Source organism: Trachypithecus francoisi, unplaced genomic scaffold (assembly GCF_009764315.1).
Source record: "Trachypithecus francoisi isolate TF-2019V2 unplaced genomic scaffold, Tfra_2.0 Lachesis_group20, whole genome shotgun sequence".
Taxonomy (NCBI): Eukaryota; Metazoa; Chordata; class Mammalia; order Primates; family Cercopithecidae; genus Trachypithecus; species Trachypithecus francoisi.
The window spans coordinates 6,040,349-6,059,861 of record NW_022681466.1 but is presented as its reverse complement, the minus strand read 5'-3'; the positions used below and the strand labels follow the sequence as shown (position 1 = coordinate 6,059,861).

At 51.0% G+C, this 19,513-nt stretch overlaps 1 protein-coding gene across 5 annotated transcripts in view; it reads right to left on the bottom strand.

Moving 5' to 3' along the window:
- RAB37 (RAB37, member RAS oncogene family) overlaps positions 1 to 19,513 on the bottom strand; it is a 76,124-nt gene that overhangs the window by 8,487 nt on the left and 48,124 nt on the right. For 2 of the 5 annotated variants that reach the window (XM_033182076.1, XM_033182079.1), the window contains exon 1: positions 1,559 to 1,694. In XM_033182076.1, the coding sequence (XP_033037967.1) occupies positions 1,559 to 1,651 (93 nt within the window). In that variant the 5' untranslated portion in view covers positions 1,652 to 1,694. The other 3 variants (XM_033182077.1, XM_033182080.1, XM_033182078.1) reach the window with 3 other exon arrangements.

The following is a 19,513-nucleotide window of genomic DNA, read 5'->3' as shown; positions in this document are numbered from 1 at the left end:
GTTAATGGCTAGGGCCAATCATCGTGGTGAATCACCTAAGACCGAGGGAAGAGTGGCCCAGGGGTGGGAACTGTCCGCCTGTGGGCCCCGTCACCCCTAGTCTGGTCCAAGGAGTTCCTGCCAGGCTTTCTCAGAGGGTCCTGGACTCAGTCCCCTGGGGCAGGCCCGGGGAGGCTGGGGGACCAACTCTCCTGCCAATGTCGCTTGGCCGGGGAACACATGAAGGGGTGGGGAATAGGAGCTCTCTGGAGCCTGCACACCTCCCTGGCTCCTGGGTCCCAGCCCCAGAGTAGGAAGGAGGGAGAGAGGGCCAGTCTTTGTGTACTTTACAGATCACAGATGCCTTGAGCAAACGATGCCAGCTACCCACCCAGCTCGGTGATTCCACCAAACACAAACAGCTGCCTAGCCTGGCCACCTCCTAGGCAAACAACCCAGCTGGTTTGCAGGACAACAAGGTCAGGCAGTCCCCCTCAGCCTGGGGCCTGGCCAACAGCAGCTCCCCCTCTCCGAGGGTGCAGGGGCCCATTTCCTGCCACAAGCCCACACAGGACGCCTATCTCAACGGCTCTGGGCGGATGACTTGCAGGGTGGCTTCCCCCGAAACACGGGGGTGGAGGCTGAGGCTCCCAGCAAGGGTGAGCCCTGGTGTCGGGGAGGAAACCGAGGCCCAGAAAGAGGCAGGTCTCCTTCAAGGCCGTGCAGCGGAATCCAGGACAGCCCTCATTCCATTCACAACCCTGCAGAGGAAGAGTGGAAGCTCTAGGTTCCCTCAGCAATTCTTTCAGTGTCTGGTACCCGCTCACTCCAAGCACACAGATGGAAGGCGACAGACCAGTCCACTGCTGCCTCTACCTGTTTCCATACAGGACACCCCTGTAGAGGAAGCAAGCCCCAGAGAGCAGCCCTGGATTTCTCTCAAGTGCGGGATGCGAAAGACCAACCACTGAGATTTTTCTCAGGTTCGAAAAATTCCCAGGTGGCCTGCAGGCCAGCTGGCAACATCCTTCTGGGAGGAGGGGCTTCCGACTGCAGGGAGGAAAGTGGGAGGCAGTGCCTCCAGCGGGTGGAATGGGAGGGGAGCAGCTGGGGGGCCTCAGGCCTTAAACCGGGATGTCAGATCTCAACTGAGAGCTTAGCTCGGAAAATGGCATTAACGCCAGTTTCTCCGCCAGCAGAGGACGTCCTCTCCGAGTCTCCGGGCGGTCCCCATCTCCCAGCACTTCCCAGCCTGAGTCCCCAGAATTGCGCGCTTAACCCTCACCAAGAAGCATGGGCTCCCGGGGACTTATATTTGCCACAGTGTGGCAGAAGAGAACTGAGTTGGGGCCGGCGCGGGGATGATTCAGTCTTTGCGATCTTCTGCGACCCGCCCACACCGAGCCAGCAAAGACCCCTGGAGCTTGGGACGGCCCCAGGGGCTGTGTCCTGACCCTCTCTCCCTCCCTCCTCTGGGAGACCCAGCTGCCTGAGGGAAAGGGCTGAGTCCAACCCAGACGCAGCCAGGAAGGGGCTAGCGCCGAGGAGGGCGGGGGTCTCACGGAAGAGGCCCACCCACCTTGCCCGTGAAGTCGAAGCTCGGACTGCAGGGCGGGGAGCGCTCGGGGGCCTCGCCATCCCGGGTGGCAGCGGCGCCTGGCGTGCCCGTCATGTCCCTGGACGAGGAGTGAGCAGTGCCGGCCCGCAGGCGAAGGAGACCGATCCGCACCGGCCCCGCCCACTCCCCCCTCCCTTGACTCGGACCCTGCAGGCTCCTCCCTCCGTCCCGCCGCCCCCTCGACGACACCGGCTCGGAGCTTGCTGTTCCCTGAGGGCGCGCACAGCCACAGAGTCCGCGCCAAGAGGCGGGCAGCCTCCCTAAGCAACCCCGGCCCGACTCCGTGCGCTTAGGGCGTGGGCCACATCCAGCCCCGGGACCTGTCCCCTTTGGTGGCTTAGTTGCCCCCGGGGGAGCAGGCCGCGGAGACCCCATCTGCTGCAGAAAAGTTCCCGTAATCGCTGCGCGGCGCGACAGCAGGCGGCGCCCGAGCCCCCGGCCGTGGGCGGTCCCCAGGTGGCGAGGCGGAGAGCTGGGGACCCCTGGGCTGCGCCTCCGCGGTTGGCGCCGAAACTGTTCCGCTTCTGCTAAGGCACCCGGCCCAAGCTCATCTGAATATAGTTTTGTTTACCAACCCATACTCGCCTTGCAGCACATGTGCGCTGCGGTATTTTGGGAACTCTATCTGGTGCTGGGACTTTGACCCTTTAGTATAGATCACCTCTCGTTTCCCCCGGCCTGTTGGGCTGTGCCCAGAATGTCCCACCAGGGTAGAGCTTTCGCAAGAGGGCTGCGCAGCACGCATCTCCTAGTGGACTGCTCCTGAAGGCGGGGCCGGCCTTATTAATCCATGACACTCACCCTGGCCCCGAGGAGGAGCCAAATAAACTCATGAAGTCGTGGATCGTTTTGAGCAGAGCCGCCAGGATATCCCAGGCACCCGGCAGCTCCTGGTGACAGAAGGTGGGGAGTGCATCTGGGGTTGCCGGTAGCAGAGCTTAGGGACTCTGTGGCCCGGGCCGACCTTTCAATTACCCCCATCTCCACATTCTATAAGCAGCTTCAGGTTACCAAGGAATAGGACGGGTGCTTTACAGAGGGACTGTTTGAGGGGTGTGTAGGGAGGGGAGAGCTGGAGAGGGGTACCTGGAGAGGGGTACCCGCACCTTTTTTTTTTCTTTTTTTTTTTTTTTTGAGACAGAGTCTCACTCTGTAGCCCAGTCTGGAGTGCAGTGGTGCGATCTTGCCTCACTGCAACCTTTGCTTCCCGGGTTCAAGCGATACTCCTGCCTCAGTCTCCCGGAGTAATTGGGATTACAGGTGCGCGACACTACGCCCGGCTATTTTTTCTTTTTGTATTTTTAATAGACATGGGGTTTCTCCATGCTGGCTAAGTTGGTCTCAAGTTCCTGACCTCAGGCGATCCGCCCACCTCAGCCTCCCAAAGTGCTGGGATTATAGGCTAGAGCCACTGCGCCCGGTCTGTAATTCTTAACTTAGGTGTGGAGGTGAGGGGCAGGGGTAGACATGGCTTATGGGCCACCATTGGCCTGTGGGGACTGACTTTGTACGCCAGCCTCCAGTCCTGTATTTTTTGATATTAGCTGGAGGTATTTTCTGTCAGCTGAGAGAAGCGCTCAGAGTGGGGACAGAGGTGATCTCCAGTAAAGTAAAGAGCTTGGGTTACCTCTTCTGGAGGTGAGCGTGCTATAACCTCAGCTGGGCATAGGGCGGGACTCAAACAGGGAGCCCAGATTGGAGAGTGGAGGCTGTGCAGCACACTACAGAGGTGTGGTGTTGGTTGCTATTTGGATGCTAGAGGCTCTTGCTGCAAATAGTGCCGAGGTCTGCTCAATGACGTGGGCTCCTGGAGACGAAGTCTCACTTTGTCGCCCAGGCTGGAGTGCAGTGGTGGGATCTCGGCTCATTGCAGCCTCTGCCTCCCAGGTTCAAGCAATTCTCCTGCCTCAGCCTCTGGAGCAGCTGGGACTACAGGTGCACACCATCATGCCTGGCTAATTTTTGTATTCTTAGTAGAGATGAAGCTTCACCATGTTGGACATTCTGGTCTCGAACTGCTGACCTCAGGCGATACGCCTGCCTTGGCCTTCCAAATTGCTGGGATTACAAGCATGTGCCACCACACCAGGCCTGGGATGCAGTCTTTTCCTTCCTTCCTTCCTTCCTTCCTTCCTTCCTTCCTTCCTTTCTCTCTCTTTCTTTCTCCTTTTTCTTTCTTTCTCTCTCTCTCTCTCCCTTTCCTTCCTTTTCTTTCCCTTCCTTCCTTCCTCCCTCCCTTCCTTCCTTCTTTCTTTCTTTCTCTCTCTCTTTTCTTTCTTTCTCTCTCTCTCTCTCTCTCTCTTTCTCTCTGTTTCTTTGTTTCTTTCTTTCAATGCAGCTCTGTCACCCAGGCTGGAGTGCAGTGGCATGATCTTGGCTCGCTGCAACCTCTGCTTCCTGGGTTGTTCAAGCCATTCTCCTGCCTCAGCCTCCCGTGTAGCTGGGGTAACAGGTGCCCACCATCATGCCCAGCTAATTTTTGTATTTTGTAGAGATAGGGTTTCACCATGTTGGCCAGGCTGCTCTTGAACTCCTGACCTCAGGTGATCCACCTGGCTTAGCGTCCCGTCCCAAAATGTTGGGATTACAGATGTGAGCCACTTTGCCCAGCCAGGATGTGGATTTTCATTGCAGGAGGGAAATGGTGGAGGAAGAATGAGAGAGGGGAAGGGGCACGCCTCATGCTCACCTTCAATCTAAACCATGCTGTTATGTATTGAATTGTGTCCCCGCAAAGAAAGGTTGAGGTCTGAGCCACCAGTACCTCAGATCGTGCCCTTACTTGGAAATGTGGTCATTGCAGACATCACTCATTAAGATGAGGTTACACTGGAATAGGGCAGGCCATTAATTCAGTATGACTGGTGTCATAAGAAGAAAGAGACGGGCCAGGCGCGGTGGCTCAAGCCTGTAATCCCAGCACTTTGGGAGGCCGAGGCGGGCGGATCACAAGGTCAGGAGATCGAGACCATCCTGGCTAACACGGTGAAACCCCGTCTCTACTAAAAAATACAAAAAACTAGCCAGGCGAGATGGTGGGCGCCTGTAGTCCCAGCTACTCTGGAGGCTGAGGCAGGAGAATGGCGTGAACCCGGGAGGTGGAGCTTGCAGTGAGCTGAGATCCGGCCACTGCAGTCCAGCCTGGGCCATAGAGCAAGACTCCGTCTCAAAAAAAAAAAAAAAAAAAAAAAGAAGAAAGAGACACAGGGAAAAGACATCCAGGTGAAGACAGAGGTGAGATGGGAACAGTGCGGCTGCAAGCCAAGGAATGCCAAGGTCTCCTGGGAGCCACCAGGGCCATGGAAGAGAAGGAATGACCCTTCCCTGGAGCCTTCAGAGGGAGTGTGGCCCTGCTGGTACCCTGAGTTCAGATTTCTAGCCTCCAGCTGTGGTTTGTGTTGTTGGCTCCAAGGCCCTCTTTATCCTATGGTGGGTTTGGAATACAGAAGGTTGAACATTAGCTCGAATAATCCAGAAGGAGCAGTGACCTAAAGCACTTCCTTGCTGCGTTGCTGCGCTAGTCTGGATGGAGGAATCTGACCCAGGGAAGAAGTCTTCGAACACAGGGAGAGGGGCTCTGGTCTCTCCTCCAGGCGGTCCCTGTCTGGCCTGCTGGGTTTGTGGTGTGTGGGTAACGTTATACTTGGAGGGTGTGTACACTGTCCCCAGGGCCACTGTAATGTCCTGTAGGGTGTTCAAGGGCAGCCTTGGGTGAGTCAGAAGCGTGTTGGGGTCAAGGATGTTCAGAACAGGGAACGGGCTGTGCAGAACAGGCACTCACTAAGGGATCTGTGTGGTCTCTAGGGAGGAAATCTGGGCCTCCTAACGTTCACTCTGAGGCTGTGCATGTACTGTGATAGCCTGTGTCTCTCCCCAGACACACACCACAGACACTCACACGTGTACACTCACCCCACAACACACCACAGACACACACACCTCACCACACACACACACATCTCAGACTACACACACCTCACCCCTCAAATCACACCATACACCTCACCACACACACCTCAGATCATACCACACACCTCAAACCACACACACCTCAAATCATACCACACACACTTCACACCTCAAATCTCACCACACACCTCATCAACATACCTCAAATTACACCACACCTCACACCACACACATCCCCAAATCACACCACAGACCTCACCACACACACCTCAGATCACACCACACACCTCAAACCACACACACCTCAAATCACACCACACACACTTCACACCTCAAATCTCACCACACACCTCAACATACCTCAAATTACACCACACACCTCACACCACACACACCCCCAAATCACACCACACACCTCACCACACACACCTCAGATCATACCACACACACTTCACACCTCAAATCTCACCACACACCTCAACATACCTCAAATTACACCACACACCTCACACCACACACACCCCCAAATCACACCACACACCTCACAACACACACCTCAGATCACACCACACACATCTCACACCACATACACACACATCAAATCATACCACATACACCTCACACCACACACACACCCTCAAGTCACACCTCAAATCACACCACACACCTCACACCACACACACACCTCAAATCACACCACACATGCCCCACACATACACCTCACACCACAACTCATACACACACCCTCAAGTCACACCACAAATATATACACACACACCCCACATCACACTACACACATCTGCCTCACATCATACCATAAATACACATGCCTCACACCCTACATCATACCACAAACACACACTTCATAACATGCCCCACACACAACTTTGTATTATGCCTCAAACTACCTCATACTACAAACAAACAAACATACTATCATACCACACACATACAAGCTATCTTACATGACCCCCAAACACACATACCTCATTTCACTCCAAACACACACTCCGGTCACCACAATGCAACTCCAGGCACAGTTTATTTCACACCATTGACACCTATGCCACATCACTCTGCAAGCACCTGCGTCTCCAATGGACCCCATGCCTCACACCATCACCAAATGTGTATATTAGCCTGTAAATTATCGCCAACACCTCTTACTGCCTCCAGATCTGAAATGCACACCCCCACAATACCCCCAAATAGATACCCCTGCCTTCCTGTTCACAGATCACACCCTCATAGTCATGCAGCCCTGCTGATAGTGGAAGTACTAAGTGTCGGTGAGACAGGCCCTCGTGCTTGTTGAGAGACGGGAGGCTCTTGTGTGCAGCCCTGGAGCTCTGGGGGGCAGGGGCAAGGGCCTCTCTGCTACCCAGGTGGATGGCAGAAAACTCCAGAGCTGGGGAACAGCACAGCCAAAGAGCACAGGGTAGGGATGTGGGAAGGAGACCCGGGCAGAGACTGGAGGGACAAGGCCTCAGCTCATGTTTTGCAAAACATGGCGTGTGGACCCCCTGGGTCAGAGCTCCCAGATTCTGGGCCCCCCACGTGGTTTTACTGAAGCAGCATGTCTATGAGGGAGCTTAGAATTTGTGTTTCAGATGAACTTCTCCCTGGAGGCTTTTATGCATGCTGAAGGAGTGTTTGAAAACCACTGGTCTAAACTGTGCAACAGTTTGACCAGCAGATGAGAGATTCAGACTTTATTTGGAAGGCAATAGTGAGCCATGAATGTTCAGGTGGGGGATGAGCAGAGTGAGGTTTTGTTGTAGTTGTTGTTGTTTTGAGATGGAGTCTCACTCTGTTGCCCAGATTGGACTGCAATGGCGTGATCTCAGCTCACTTCAACCTCTGTCTCCCAGGTTCAAGTGATCCTCTTGCCTCAGCCTCCCAAGTAGCTGGGATTACAGACGTGTGCCACCATGCCTGGCAATTTTTTTTGTATTTTTAGTAGAGATGGGGTTTTGCCATGTTGGCCAGGCCAGTCTTGAACTCCTGGCCTCCAGTGATCCGCCTGCCTCAGCTTCCCAAAGTGCTGAGATTACAGGTGTGATCCACCACGACTGGCCTGAGTAAGGGTTTTGAAAGATGAATTTTGCATCAGTATTTAGGCAAGACTAGGGAATTTGGGGGAAACTGAGGAGAGGTAACAAGGAGGACCTGAACTGTGGTGGGAGGGGCTGACTGGAAAGACCCCTGTGTGAACCCCATCGACGTCAGTACCCCATAACCCCATCAGCAGGACCCCCGCAGCCAGTTTGATGAAGTTGGTGGTGGAGAATTTAGGGAAGGTCTTGACTGAGAGGCACCTACACAGGACCTGGGCAGGTCCCACTTCCAGAAGGCAATGGGCCTGGTAGTTTACGGGTGAAGGCACGCCGGGGGTAGTCACCCTGCTCACCTCTGGCTCCTCCAAAGTGGGAGACCAGGGGCTCCATCCCTCCCCTGCCACCTGGGCAGCACTCAGCCTCCTGAGCGGAGCCAGTGGGAGCTTCTGCCTCCCTTCCCATCACACAGGAGTTCCAGGCTACAGCCTGACCAGCAGCAGGGCCCTTATCCATGTCATATCTCAAATCTCAGTGTGAAGGACAGATGGGTGAACAAGTGTCTGGTAGCCTGGCTCTCCGGGGACCCCCAGACCGCTGATATCTGGAGGAGACCCTGATGCCCTCCAGTTCTTTGCTCAGGTGTCCCCAGGCTGAGTTTCTGGCCAGGGGCTCAGACCCTCACTCAGCGTAAGCAACCAACAGGTGTGTCCTGAGATGCACCAGGACATTGGGTGCTGGCTGGTGCCAAGTAGGCAGCCCAGGCTCTAGAGGCCCACCCTAGCCTGAGGTCAGTGGGAAAGCCCAGCTTGTCCCATCTCAGGCAGCTTTGAGCACATAGTTTGACCACGCACTTTCTTTTTCCTTCACAGGAAATTGGCCCCAATTTTCTTGCCAAGCTAGCAGCAAAATTCAGAGATCTCACCTCTGTGGTCTGTGGAATGTGAATCAGACTTTGCATGTCCACAGCCACATCCACCTCACTCTCCTTCCTCACCAGACAGGCAGAAGGGTGGGTGAGGAGATGCGGGTGTGACTCTGAGGGCAGGATGTGCTCTGGCTGCTGAGGGCAGACTGGGCCTGGGCTGGGGTGGGTGACGCCTGGCACCAGGTCATCCTGGTTTGCTTCATGGCAGCCTAGTCCAAGACCTCAGGGATTGCCAGGGAGCCTTGGCCTCCTGGGTCTCAGCCCTGCCCTATTTAGCACTACCAGAGCCCAGCTGGTCCCGTCGCGGGGGAGAGCCCCAGGCACTGGTGTTTCAGGGTCAATTCTAGGCCCGAGAACACACCTGAGCCAGGCACTCACTTCCGCTTTGCCTCCTGGAAGGTCACCCAGAAGCCATGTCCATTCTGAACCCCTGCCTTCCTGGCTGTGACCCAGTGGAAAAGCCCATTTTTCTGGGTTTTCCTCTGTCTCTTCCCATCAGCGTGGCACTGCTGCGTACTGATCCTGAATGTGACCTCGCAGGCCCTGTGCTCTGGGCCCAGAGGCTCCCAAACATCTGTGTTGTCCAAGAAGAGATGTTTGCTCTTCCCCATCTCAAGATGCTGGGGTCCCAAGGGAGGGCCCTGCTCCTCCTGCCACAGTCCAAGAGAGGAGTGGAACCCTCTCCCAAGGTCTTCCCAGGAATTCAAGGGCAGCTGCAGCCGCAGGCACGGGACAATGCAGGGAGATGGGATGTATGGTAGAGAGGAGGGATCTCTTGTCCCGCAGAGGGGCTGTGGGCAGAAAAAGACGAGGTGCTGGGATTCCTTAACTCAAGCTGCCCTTTTACCATTTTACTGAGGGGTAAACATGGAACTGTAACCTTGGCCTGCCGGCTCCCTGAGACCCGTGTGACAATGCTAAGTTTGGACTGTGCTGAAAACTTTGTCGTCCCTCTGCCCCTCCAGATTCTTCTGGCCTTGGAGGGCTGACCTGAGCTATCCCATATTAAAATATTTTTTGCTTTCTGGCTTCCACTTGTGTTCATCCAGTGTGGAGCCCCAGAAGGAGATGGGGAGCAGGAGGAGAGCAAGGTGGGACAGGGGATGGTTCTCCTGGCTGCCTCCCTGGGGGGCTCCCATGGGCTGCTGTGTCCCTCCACTGTAGGTCCCACACAGCTCCTGCCAAGCAGCTCACCCAGCAGCCCGCTTTGTCCCTGGGTTCTGGTGAGGGTGCCTTCTCTTCCCGCTTGAGGCTAGAGGTGGGTGGAGTTCCTGGACTACCCAAGGGCAGTGCACCCTCCCTCCTGGTCACCCAACACCCTCCTACACCTTGGGGAACAGTCTTCTCCTTAATCATCCTTGAATGATCCAATGCGAGTGTCCACCTGTTTCCTGCTGGCACTCAACAAAAACACGCTGGAGTCCTGAGCCCAGGCCCAGAGCTGGCAGTGTCGGCCAGTGCTTACCGTGAATCCGATGCCCACAGTGGCCGAGAAGGAGCCGGGGATGAACTTGCCCTGATCGAACTGAACCAGCAGAGACGTCTTTCCCACACCACTGTCGCCCACCAGGATGGTCTAGAAGGGAGCAATAGAGAGAGGGGTGACGGTCTGCAATGTGAGTTGGCCTCAGAGGTGTCCTTGTGGCTCTGGCAGTGGGTTCTTTCTAAGCACACATGTGCACAACATGCACACACACACAAACACATATGCACAAGACACTGACACACACATACAGACACAGAAAAACATGTACACACATACACAGAACACACATGCACACACAAACGTATATGCACACACAAGTACACACATGCACACAGAAACACACATATAGAAGCACAAACATATACAAGTATAACATACACACAGAACACACATGACACAGAAACATGCATGCAAAGACACATACAGATACAGAAAAACATGGACACACATACAGAACACACATGCACACAAACATATGCACACATGCACATGCATACACAGAAGCACAAGACACACATACAGATGCAGACACAGAAAAACACATGTACACGCATACACAGAACACACATGCACACACAAACATGCACACACATGCACACACACAGAAACACATGCACAAGACACACACAGAAAACACATGTACACACACAGAACACACATGCACACACAAACATATTTGCATTCGCAGAGCACACACAAACATGCATACAGAAGCGCACACACACATACACATGCACAGATGTACAACACACACAGAGAACACACATGACACAGAAACATACATGCACATACAAACACATTAACACAGAGAAACACACATGCACACACACGCAGAAAAACATGTGTACACACAGAAATACACGCACACATCCACAGGCACAGACACTTGTACAACACATACACACAGAGCATACATGAACTCACACATGCACACAGATACACATACACAGACACACAAAAACACGTCTACACACAGAAACACACATACACACAATACACATAAACACACATGTACACACAAACACACATGTACATACACAGAGAACACACACATGTGCACAGACACGTGCGGAAACACATGTACACCAATATGTGCACTCATATACAGACACAAGCACACATGCCAACACACAGTAACAGAAACACACATTTGCACAGACATGCATATACACAGACACAGACACATGTGCACACACACATGCACACAGAAACACATACACAGACATGCACAGAGACACAAACACACATGCACACATGAACTCAGAAACACACAGACATGCATACACAGACATGCACACACAGAAACATGTATAACACAGACACATATATACACATACATATGCACTTACACACATACACACAGACACATATGCACAGGCACCAACACACAGACACATTCACAGACATGCAGCATACACACAAATATGCACACATGCACAAATATACACACAAACATAAACACAGACACAGACACAGACACGCACATACATGCAAACACATACACATGCACACAGACACCCACACATACACTTAGACACACAAACACACTAAAGTCTTGATTTTCTATTGAAGTCACTGAAAGGGGTGTGAAGGCACAGAGGAGATCTCCCTCGAACCCAAGTTAATAAGCATCTGAAGTGACCATGTGAATGTGTCTCTCAGACTTCCAACCACAGGCGTATCAATGACTGAGGGTCCCCACTGCCGTGCTTTGAAAGCCATTGTCCTGTTTGCATTGAGGTCATGCTTCCTACGGGCAATTACCAGCCAAAGGTGGAGCACGGCAGGCCTGTTCCGGGGAGACACAGGACCCTCTAATAGTTGAGTTAGCTCAAGGTCTCCCTCATGGCCTTGCACAGCCCTCCAGATACTGCAAGGTGGTCTGGGATGCTTCCACACAACCTTTCTCTCCTCTTTCCTTCACAGGGATCCAGCCTGCATCATGGTCTGAAGGCTCCCCTGGCCTCGCTGGCACCTACTCTATTTCTCTCATAGGCGTTTCCCCCAGTAAAACCCTTGCACATTTAATTCCCTTTTCACATCTCCTCTTTGGAAGAGCAGGACTAACACGATGTCCATAGATCTCCTGTGTGGGAGAGCCCCAAAACACCAGTCTACAGAATCAAACAAAATCAGATGGCTGGAATGTGCTTTGCACACGTGGCCTTAGAACAAGGAGCAGACAACATTTCAAAGAGAAGCAGATTCTGGGAAAAGAGGGAGAAGACCGCCTTCCTCTGGGAGGTTTGAACTGGGAGGGAGTAAGGGTGATAATTAGCTTGGAAGTTCAGATGAAATGTTTGAAAGAAAATCATAAACAAAAGAGAAGAACTCTACGTGCACCCAGAGGCTGGTACCTCAATGAATGGACGAATGAATTGGTGAGTGGATATGGACAGTGTGGCCTCCTTCCAAAGACAAGAATTCAAGGCTGTTTGAAAGGACTAGGAGGTGCAAACTTTAGCTGGACTTGTAAAAACATAAAGACATTAAAACAACAAAACCATAAAAACATAGAGATTGGCTGGGCCTCCTTGAGTCGGGCCCAGGGACTGTTCAACTCTGGCAATGGCAAGGAAGGGAATGCATATCAGTGTCTGCTGAAAATGAGGTTGTCCATGGCATTGACTTTGGATGTCCCGTGACTGTGCCCCCACCCACCTCCTGAACCTCTCCAGCTTTTATTTCCTCCTGGGTTAGAGAACTCATTTGTTTGTTATATGCAGTGGTTTTAATAATTTACATCTAGAATCTAACTTTCTCAGGCTTTAGGAAGTGCTTCCTAGAGAGAATATTCCAGAATGTGAGGGGTAGTCCATCTACGTTCCCCTCATTCGCGTCCTAAAGAACATGACAGATTCTAATTATTTTCGCTTTTACCCTTTTCCTTTCCGGGGTGAGGAGTTTCCATCAATTTTCATCATAGGAAATAGTCCTGTCTTCTCAGGACCTTTTCTGGCTCACCGAGGTCTAGGGGTGCATACAAGTTCATCATAGGAAACAGTCCTGTCTTCTTGGGACCTTTTCTGGCTCACCGAGGTCAGATTCAGCTGAACCTTGGCTCGGGGCGGGGCAGGATGATCCTCTCATATCGGTCTTGGTCTTTGTTTATTTGTTTGTTTTTTTGTTTTTGACAGAGGCCGGGCGCGGTGGCTCAAGCCTGTAATCCCAGCACTTTGGGAGGCCGAGACGGGCGGATCACGAGGTCAGGAGATCAAGACCATCCTGGCTAATACGGTGAAACCCCGTCTCTACTAAAAAAATACAAAAAACTAGCCGGGCGAGGTGGCGGGCGCCTGTAGTCCCAGCTACTCTGGAGGCTGAGGCAGGAGAATGGCGTGAACCCGGGAGGCGGAGCTTGCAGTGAGCTGAGATCTGGCCACTGCACTCCAGCCTGGGCGGCAGAGCGAGACTCTGTCTCAAAAAAAAAAAAAAAAAAAAAAAAGAGACAGAGTCTCGCTCTGTCGCCCAGGCTGGAGTGCAGTGGCACAATCTCGGCTCAAAACAACCTCTGCCTCCCAGGTTCAAGCTATTCTTCTGCCTCAGCCTCCCAAGTAGCTGGGACTACAGGCGCCCGCCACCACATCTGGCTAATTTTTGTATTTTTAGTAGAGACGGGGTTTCACCGTGTTAGCCAGGATGGTCTTGATCTCCTAACCTTGTGATCCACCAGTCTCGGCCTCCCAAAGTGCTGGGATTACAGGTGTGAGCCACCGTGCCCTACCAGGTCTTTTTATCAGCTTCAGAAATCTATTAACAATGGCCGGGCACGGTCGCTCAAGCCTATAATCCCAGCACTTTGGGAGGCCAAGATGGGCAAATCACCTGAGGTCGGGAGTTTGAGGTCAGCCTGGCCAACATGGTGAAACCCCGTCTCTACTAAAAATACAAAAATTAGTCAGGCATGATGGTGGTCATCTGTAATCCCAGCTACTTGGGAGGCTGAGGCAGGAGAATCACTTGAAACCCGGGAGATGGAGGTTGCGGTGAGCCAAGATCGTGCCACTATACTCCAGCCTAGGTGACAGAGCAAAACTCTGTCTCAACAACAACAACAACAAAAAGCTACTGATAATGACTCTAAGAGCTTTTTACCTAGGCCATGATGGAGAGCTCAGCGCTGGTCTATTTACAAGCATTGTTGAATTATCGCTTCCTAAACCTAGGCCCTCCCTTAGGCCTGCTCCTCCTCTATGCTCCTTCCCATGAAGTGAGGTGTCCACATGGACAAAGGCTCCTGTTCCTCCTGTAGACTAACTGCACTTTGCCCCAAGGTCGCTGTTACTGTGGCATCCCTAGGTCTGCAGGGGCTGCGGACAGAGCTTGGATGTGGAGCCTCGTGCATTCTTCTGAGAGCCTTTGGGGTTGGGTATGCAAGGGTGGGAGGAGAAGGAGAGGAGCTTGTGGGTGGGGGCTGGGGACAGGAGGTTGGTTGTCCCTCGGCTGCCACATTTTAGTGTGGAACTTCTGGGAATCCTACATGCTAACCTGGCTTCCAGGTTGGTAAGAAGGTATTTTGTTCAGGAGGGAAGATTAGACACACTTGATTTGTTGGCTTTTTGAGCTTGCTTTAGAATGTTAAGATACTGAGACACACGGTCTGTGGGCCTCCATTTGTATTCTAGCCCTGGCCCCCCAAATAATTAGGAATGGAGCTGCCTAAATCCATTATGTTAGATATTGTCAGGCCTCTGAGCCCAAGCTAAGCCATCATATCCCCTGTGACCTGCATGTATACATCCAGATGGCCTGAAGCAACTGAATAGCCACAAAAGAAGTGAAAATAGCCTTAACTGATGACATTCCACCATTGTGATTTGTTTCTACCCCACCCTAACTGATCAATGTACCTTGTAATCTCCCCCACCCTTAACAAGGTTCTTTGTGATTCTCCCCACCCTTGAGAATGTACTTTGTGAGATCCACCCCCTGCCCGCAAAACATTGCTCCTAACTCCATTCCCTATCCCAAAACCTATAAGAACTAATGATAATCCCACCGCCCTTTGCTGACTGTCTTTTTGGACTCAGCCCGCCTGCACCCAGGTGAAATAAACAGCCATGTTGCTCACACAAAGCCTGTTTGGTGGTCTCTTCACATGGACATGTGAGACAGATACGTGAAAGGAAAATATCTTAGGCCCCCAAAATCACTAAGGAAAGCTCAAGCTGGAAACTGCTTAGGGCAAACCTACCTCCCATCTATTCAAAGTCACCTATCTGCTCACTGAGATAGATGCATATCTGATTGCCTCCTTTGGAAAGGCTCATTAGAAACTCAAAAGAATGCAACTATCTGTGACCTGGAAGCTCTCTGTGTTTCTAGTCTTTTGCCTTTGCTTCTGAGTTGTCCCACTTTTCCAGAACAAACCAATGCACTTCTTACATGTTTTGATCGATGTCTCATGTCTCCCTAAAATGTATAAAGCCTAGCTGTGCCCTGACCACCTTGGGCACATATCATCAGGACTTCCTAAGGCTGTGTCATGGGCATGTCCTCAACCTTGGCAAAATAAACTTTCTAAATTAACTGAGATCTGGCTCAGATTTTCTGGTTTCACAGATAGCACAGCAGAGCTTCTCTCACCACTCAACAGTTGCTGAAAATTCCTTAAATTTCTCCAGGTTGGTTCCCAGTTTCACTGCTTGGAGAAGCTGAATGTCAACTTTGGGTCCAGATTTTTCACGATGCCTTCCCTCTTTGTGCTTCTCTTAGCATTTATGAAAATGTTATGGCTGGGTGCGGTGGCTGATGCCTGTAATCCCAGCACTTCGGGAGGCAAAGGCAAGTGGATCATGAGGTCAGGAGTTTGAGACCAGCCGGGCCAACATAGAGAAACCCCGACTCTACTAAAAATACAAAAATTAGCCAGGCATCGTGGCGCGTGCCTGTAGTCCCAGCTACTCGGGAGGCTGAGGCAGGAGAATCACTTGAATCCGGGAGGCGGAAGTTGTGGTGAGCTGAGGCCACGCCACTGCACTCCAGCCTGGGCGACAGAGCGAGACTCCATCTCAAAAAAAAAAAAAAAAAAAAAGTTAATTAATTGTAGTTCAGACAGAAACCTCTGGGTCAACTTTGCCACCATTCAGACAAGTGTCTTTGTTCTCTCTTCTTGAGTCTTTTTGTTCTTATCTGTATTTGCACCTCATTCACTTCCAATGGGGATAGGTGGTTTCAAACAAACCCACAAGTATGAGAAGGCAGTTCAAGAAAGTGTCTGAAAAAATATACAAAGAATAGGGGTGTGTGTATACGGGTGGGGTGGGTTGGGTCTAATCTTCCACCCCAGAGTGAGGTTGGGTTGTTACTGCGTTTAAGCGTTGTGTTTGGTTATAGGTTTCCTGACAGTCATGGCAAAGTGGAAAACCAGGTGGGGTGTATGGTACTTGTCTGACATTGTATGCCTGAGTCCTTTCCATTGAGTATTTTCTCCTGGTATACGCTGCTATAAGGAATCTGTTAAGTGGATCCTTCTGCAAGGGGCCCTGAATAACAAAATGGGCAATTGCAATTTTGTGGAAGATGCAAAGCTTTTTCTAAAGCCACCGTATCGACCGTTGATAAACCCAGGGCATAACGTTAAATCTTACTTTATCCAGGCCTCTCGATGGGAGCCAGGCTAATGCTGTCTAAGTACACTATTGCTGCTTTTTTGTGACTTTATTATTCAGGGACAGCTTTTAGAAAACCTGATAAATGGGGTGGTTACCATGGCTCCTAAAGTGGCTCTGAGTGACCTTCTTAACAAGACAGGAAATTCAGATGCCATAAAGAAAAGATCAATAGATTTGCTTCAATAAAAATGTTTTGGTTGACAGAAGATTCCAGAAACAAAGTCGAATGAGAAATGGTACAGGGAAGATATTTTCAAGACATATGACAAATGGTAATATCCCTCATATAAGGAGGGCTCTCAGAAGACAACTTCAATAGAAAAGTGAACAAAGGATGTGAATAGGTTGATATATTTTTTTGTGTACATATGGTTAGTTTTATGTGTCAGCTTGGCTGGGCTATAGTCCTACTTACTCAATTAAACACGAATCTAGATGTTGCTGTGAAGGTACTTTGTTGATGTGGTTAACATCTCCAAGCAGTTGACTTTAAGTTTTCAGTAATTTGGGTGAGTGTTCCCTGATTAATTGAAAGACTTTAAGAGCAACACTGAGGTTTCCCTGAGGAAGCAGAAATTCTGCCTCGTGTTTGTAACATCAACTCTTGCCTGAAAATTTGCAGCCTTTGAGCCAGCCCTACAGATTTTGGACTTGCCAGCCCCCACAGTCATGTAAGCCAATTTCTTGGACAAATCTCTCTTTCTCTCCATATATATAGCCTGCTGTTTCTGTTTCTCTGGAGAACCCTAACCAATACAATGACAATATAATGTATAGTGGCTTGATAAAAGTTTGGTAATGGTCAGTACTGGTTTAGATTTGGGGAAACAGGCACTCATACATATACTATTAGTGGGAGTATACATTGAGCAACTGTTTTGGAGAGCAATTGACAATATCTATCAAGGTATCAAGTGCAAACGCCTTTGACTCAGCAACTCTATGGCTTTCCTTGCAAAAGTAAACCAAGAAGGCCAGGCTTGGTGGCTCACGCCTGTAATCCCAGCACTTTGGGAGGCTGAGGCAGATCACCTGAGGTTGGGAGTTTGAGACCAGCCTGGCCAACACAGGGAAATCCTGTCTCTACTGAAAATACAAAAATAGCAGAGCATGGTGACGTGCACCTGTAATGCCAGCTACTCAGGAAGCTGAGGGAGGAGAATCACTTGAACCCGGGAGGTAGAGGTTACAGTGAGCCAAGATCACACCATTGCACTACAGCCTGGGTGACAGAACAAGACTCCATCCAAAAAAAAAAAGTAAACCAAGATATGTGTGTAAGGATGCTCATTGTAGTGTTTGCAAGAACAAATAATTTAGCAGTAGAGACTGGTGAAGTAAACTCTAGAATATACATACAGTGCAGTACTGTGAAAACAGTAAAAGGATGATGAAGCTATGTATGTACTGTTGATACAGACAGGCGGCAGGGAGATACTGGGTAAAAGAGGGCGAGGTCCTGGCTATGGCTCCACCTTCAAGCCTGGACCTGCGGCCCTAAATGAGAACATGCATTCCTGTTTTCCTGCCTGAATGTTGCCTTTTCCAAAACCACCCTGGCCCACCATGTCCCCAGCCCTGTACCCATAAAAAGCCCATGCTCCACTGGCAGAGGACCAGAGAGGTGTGGCTGAGAAGGAGAGAAGAGACAAGCAGCTGAACGTCGAGAGAAGAAGCAACTGACCATCGAGCATACGGGTAGACACGGCTTAACTTCAGATGGCACGACTTCAGAGAGGAGCCGGTTATCTCTGGCCAGGCTTCAGGGAAAGATCACCTTCTTCCCACACCATCCCCTTCCCAGCTCCTCTACCACTGAGAGCCACTTCCTCTGCTTAATGAAATCTCTGCATTCACCATCCTTCAAGTCTATGTGACCTGATTCTTCCCGGACACCCAACAAGAACCCGGGTATCAAGAGAGCAGGGTGTAAATGGCTGTTACCCTGACTCTCCACTGAGCTGGTTAATGCTTAACTCTGTACTAAGAGGGCAGGGTGTGAAAAGACTGTCACCTTGACTCTCCGCTGAGCTGGTTAAAACTTAGCTATCTGTGGATGGCAACTGCTAAAAGAGCATTAATTGCAATTTTCTTTTCTTTTCTCTTCTCTTCTCCTTTCTTCCCTCCCTCCCTCCCTCCCTCCCTCCCTCCTTTCTTTCTTTCTTTCTTTTTCTTTCTTTCTTTCTTTCTTTCTTTCTTTCTTTCTTTCTTTCTTTCTTTGTTTCTGACAGAGGCTCACTCTGTCACACAGGCTGGAGTGTAATGGCGGGATCTTGGCTCACTGCAACCTCCACCTCCTGGGTTCAAGCAATTCTCCTGCTTCAGCCTCCCAAGTAGCTGGGATTACAGGCACTTGCCACCACACCCTGCTAACTTTTGGTATTTTTTTTTAGTAGAGATGGGGTTTCACCTTGTCGGCCAGGTTGGTCTTGAACTCTTGGCCTCAGGTGATCCACCCACCTTGGCCTACCAAAGTGCTGGGATTACAGGCGTGAGCCACCGTGCCTGACCTAAAAGAACCTTAATTGTAATACACCCCTCCATGCTGCCGTGGGGCCAGAGCCCAAAAGTACTCGTCCCAGCCCCAGTACCCACTTGCCTGTGTGCTCCCTCTCATGATGAGCTGAACCCAGTGGGTTCCAGCAAGTAAAGTTCATCCCTGCTGGTGCCTAAGTGGCCGACTGGACCCAGAGCTGGTGCCCTCCAGTTCCTACCTGCAAAAGGGTCAAGGGAACTCTCCTGTCTCACTGTTTGGGAGAAAGTTCATTATTAAACAAAAGAAGTAAGGGGCAGAGTGGTATATATAGTATGATGAGTGTGTATATGTTACTTAGGTTTATCTGCTGGAGTATGATTAACTTTTCTCAAGGAGGCAATAGAGACCAACAGGCTTGCCTTTGAGGTTCAGGGGCTGGTAGGTGGGAG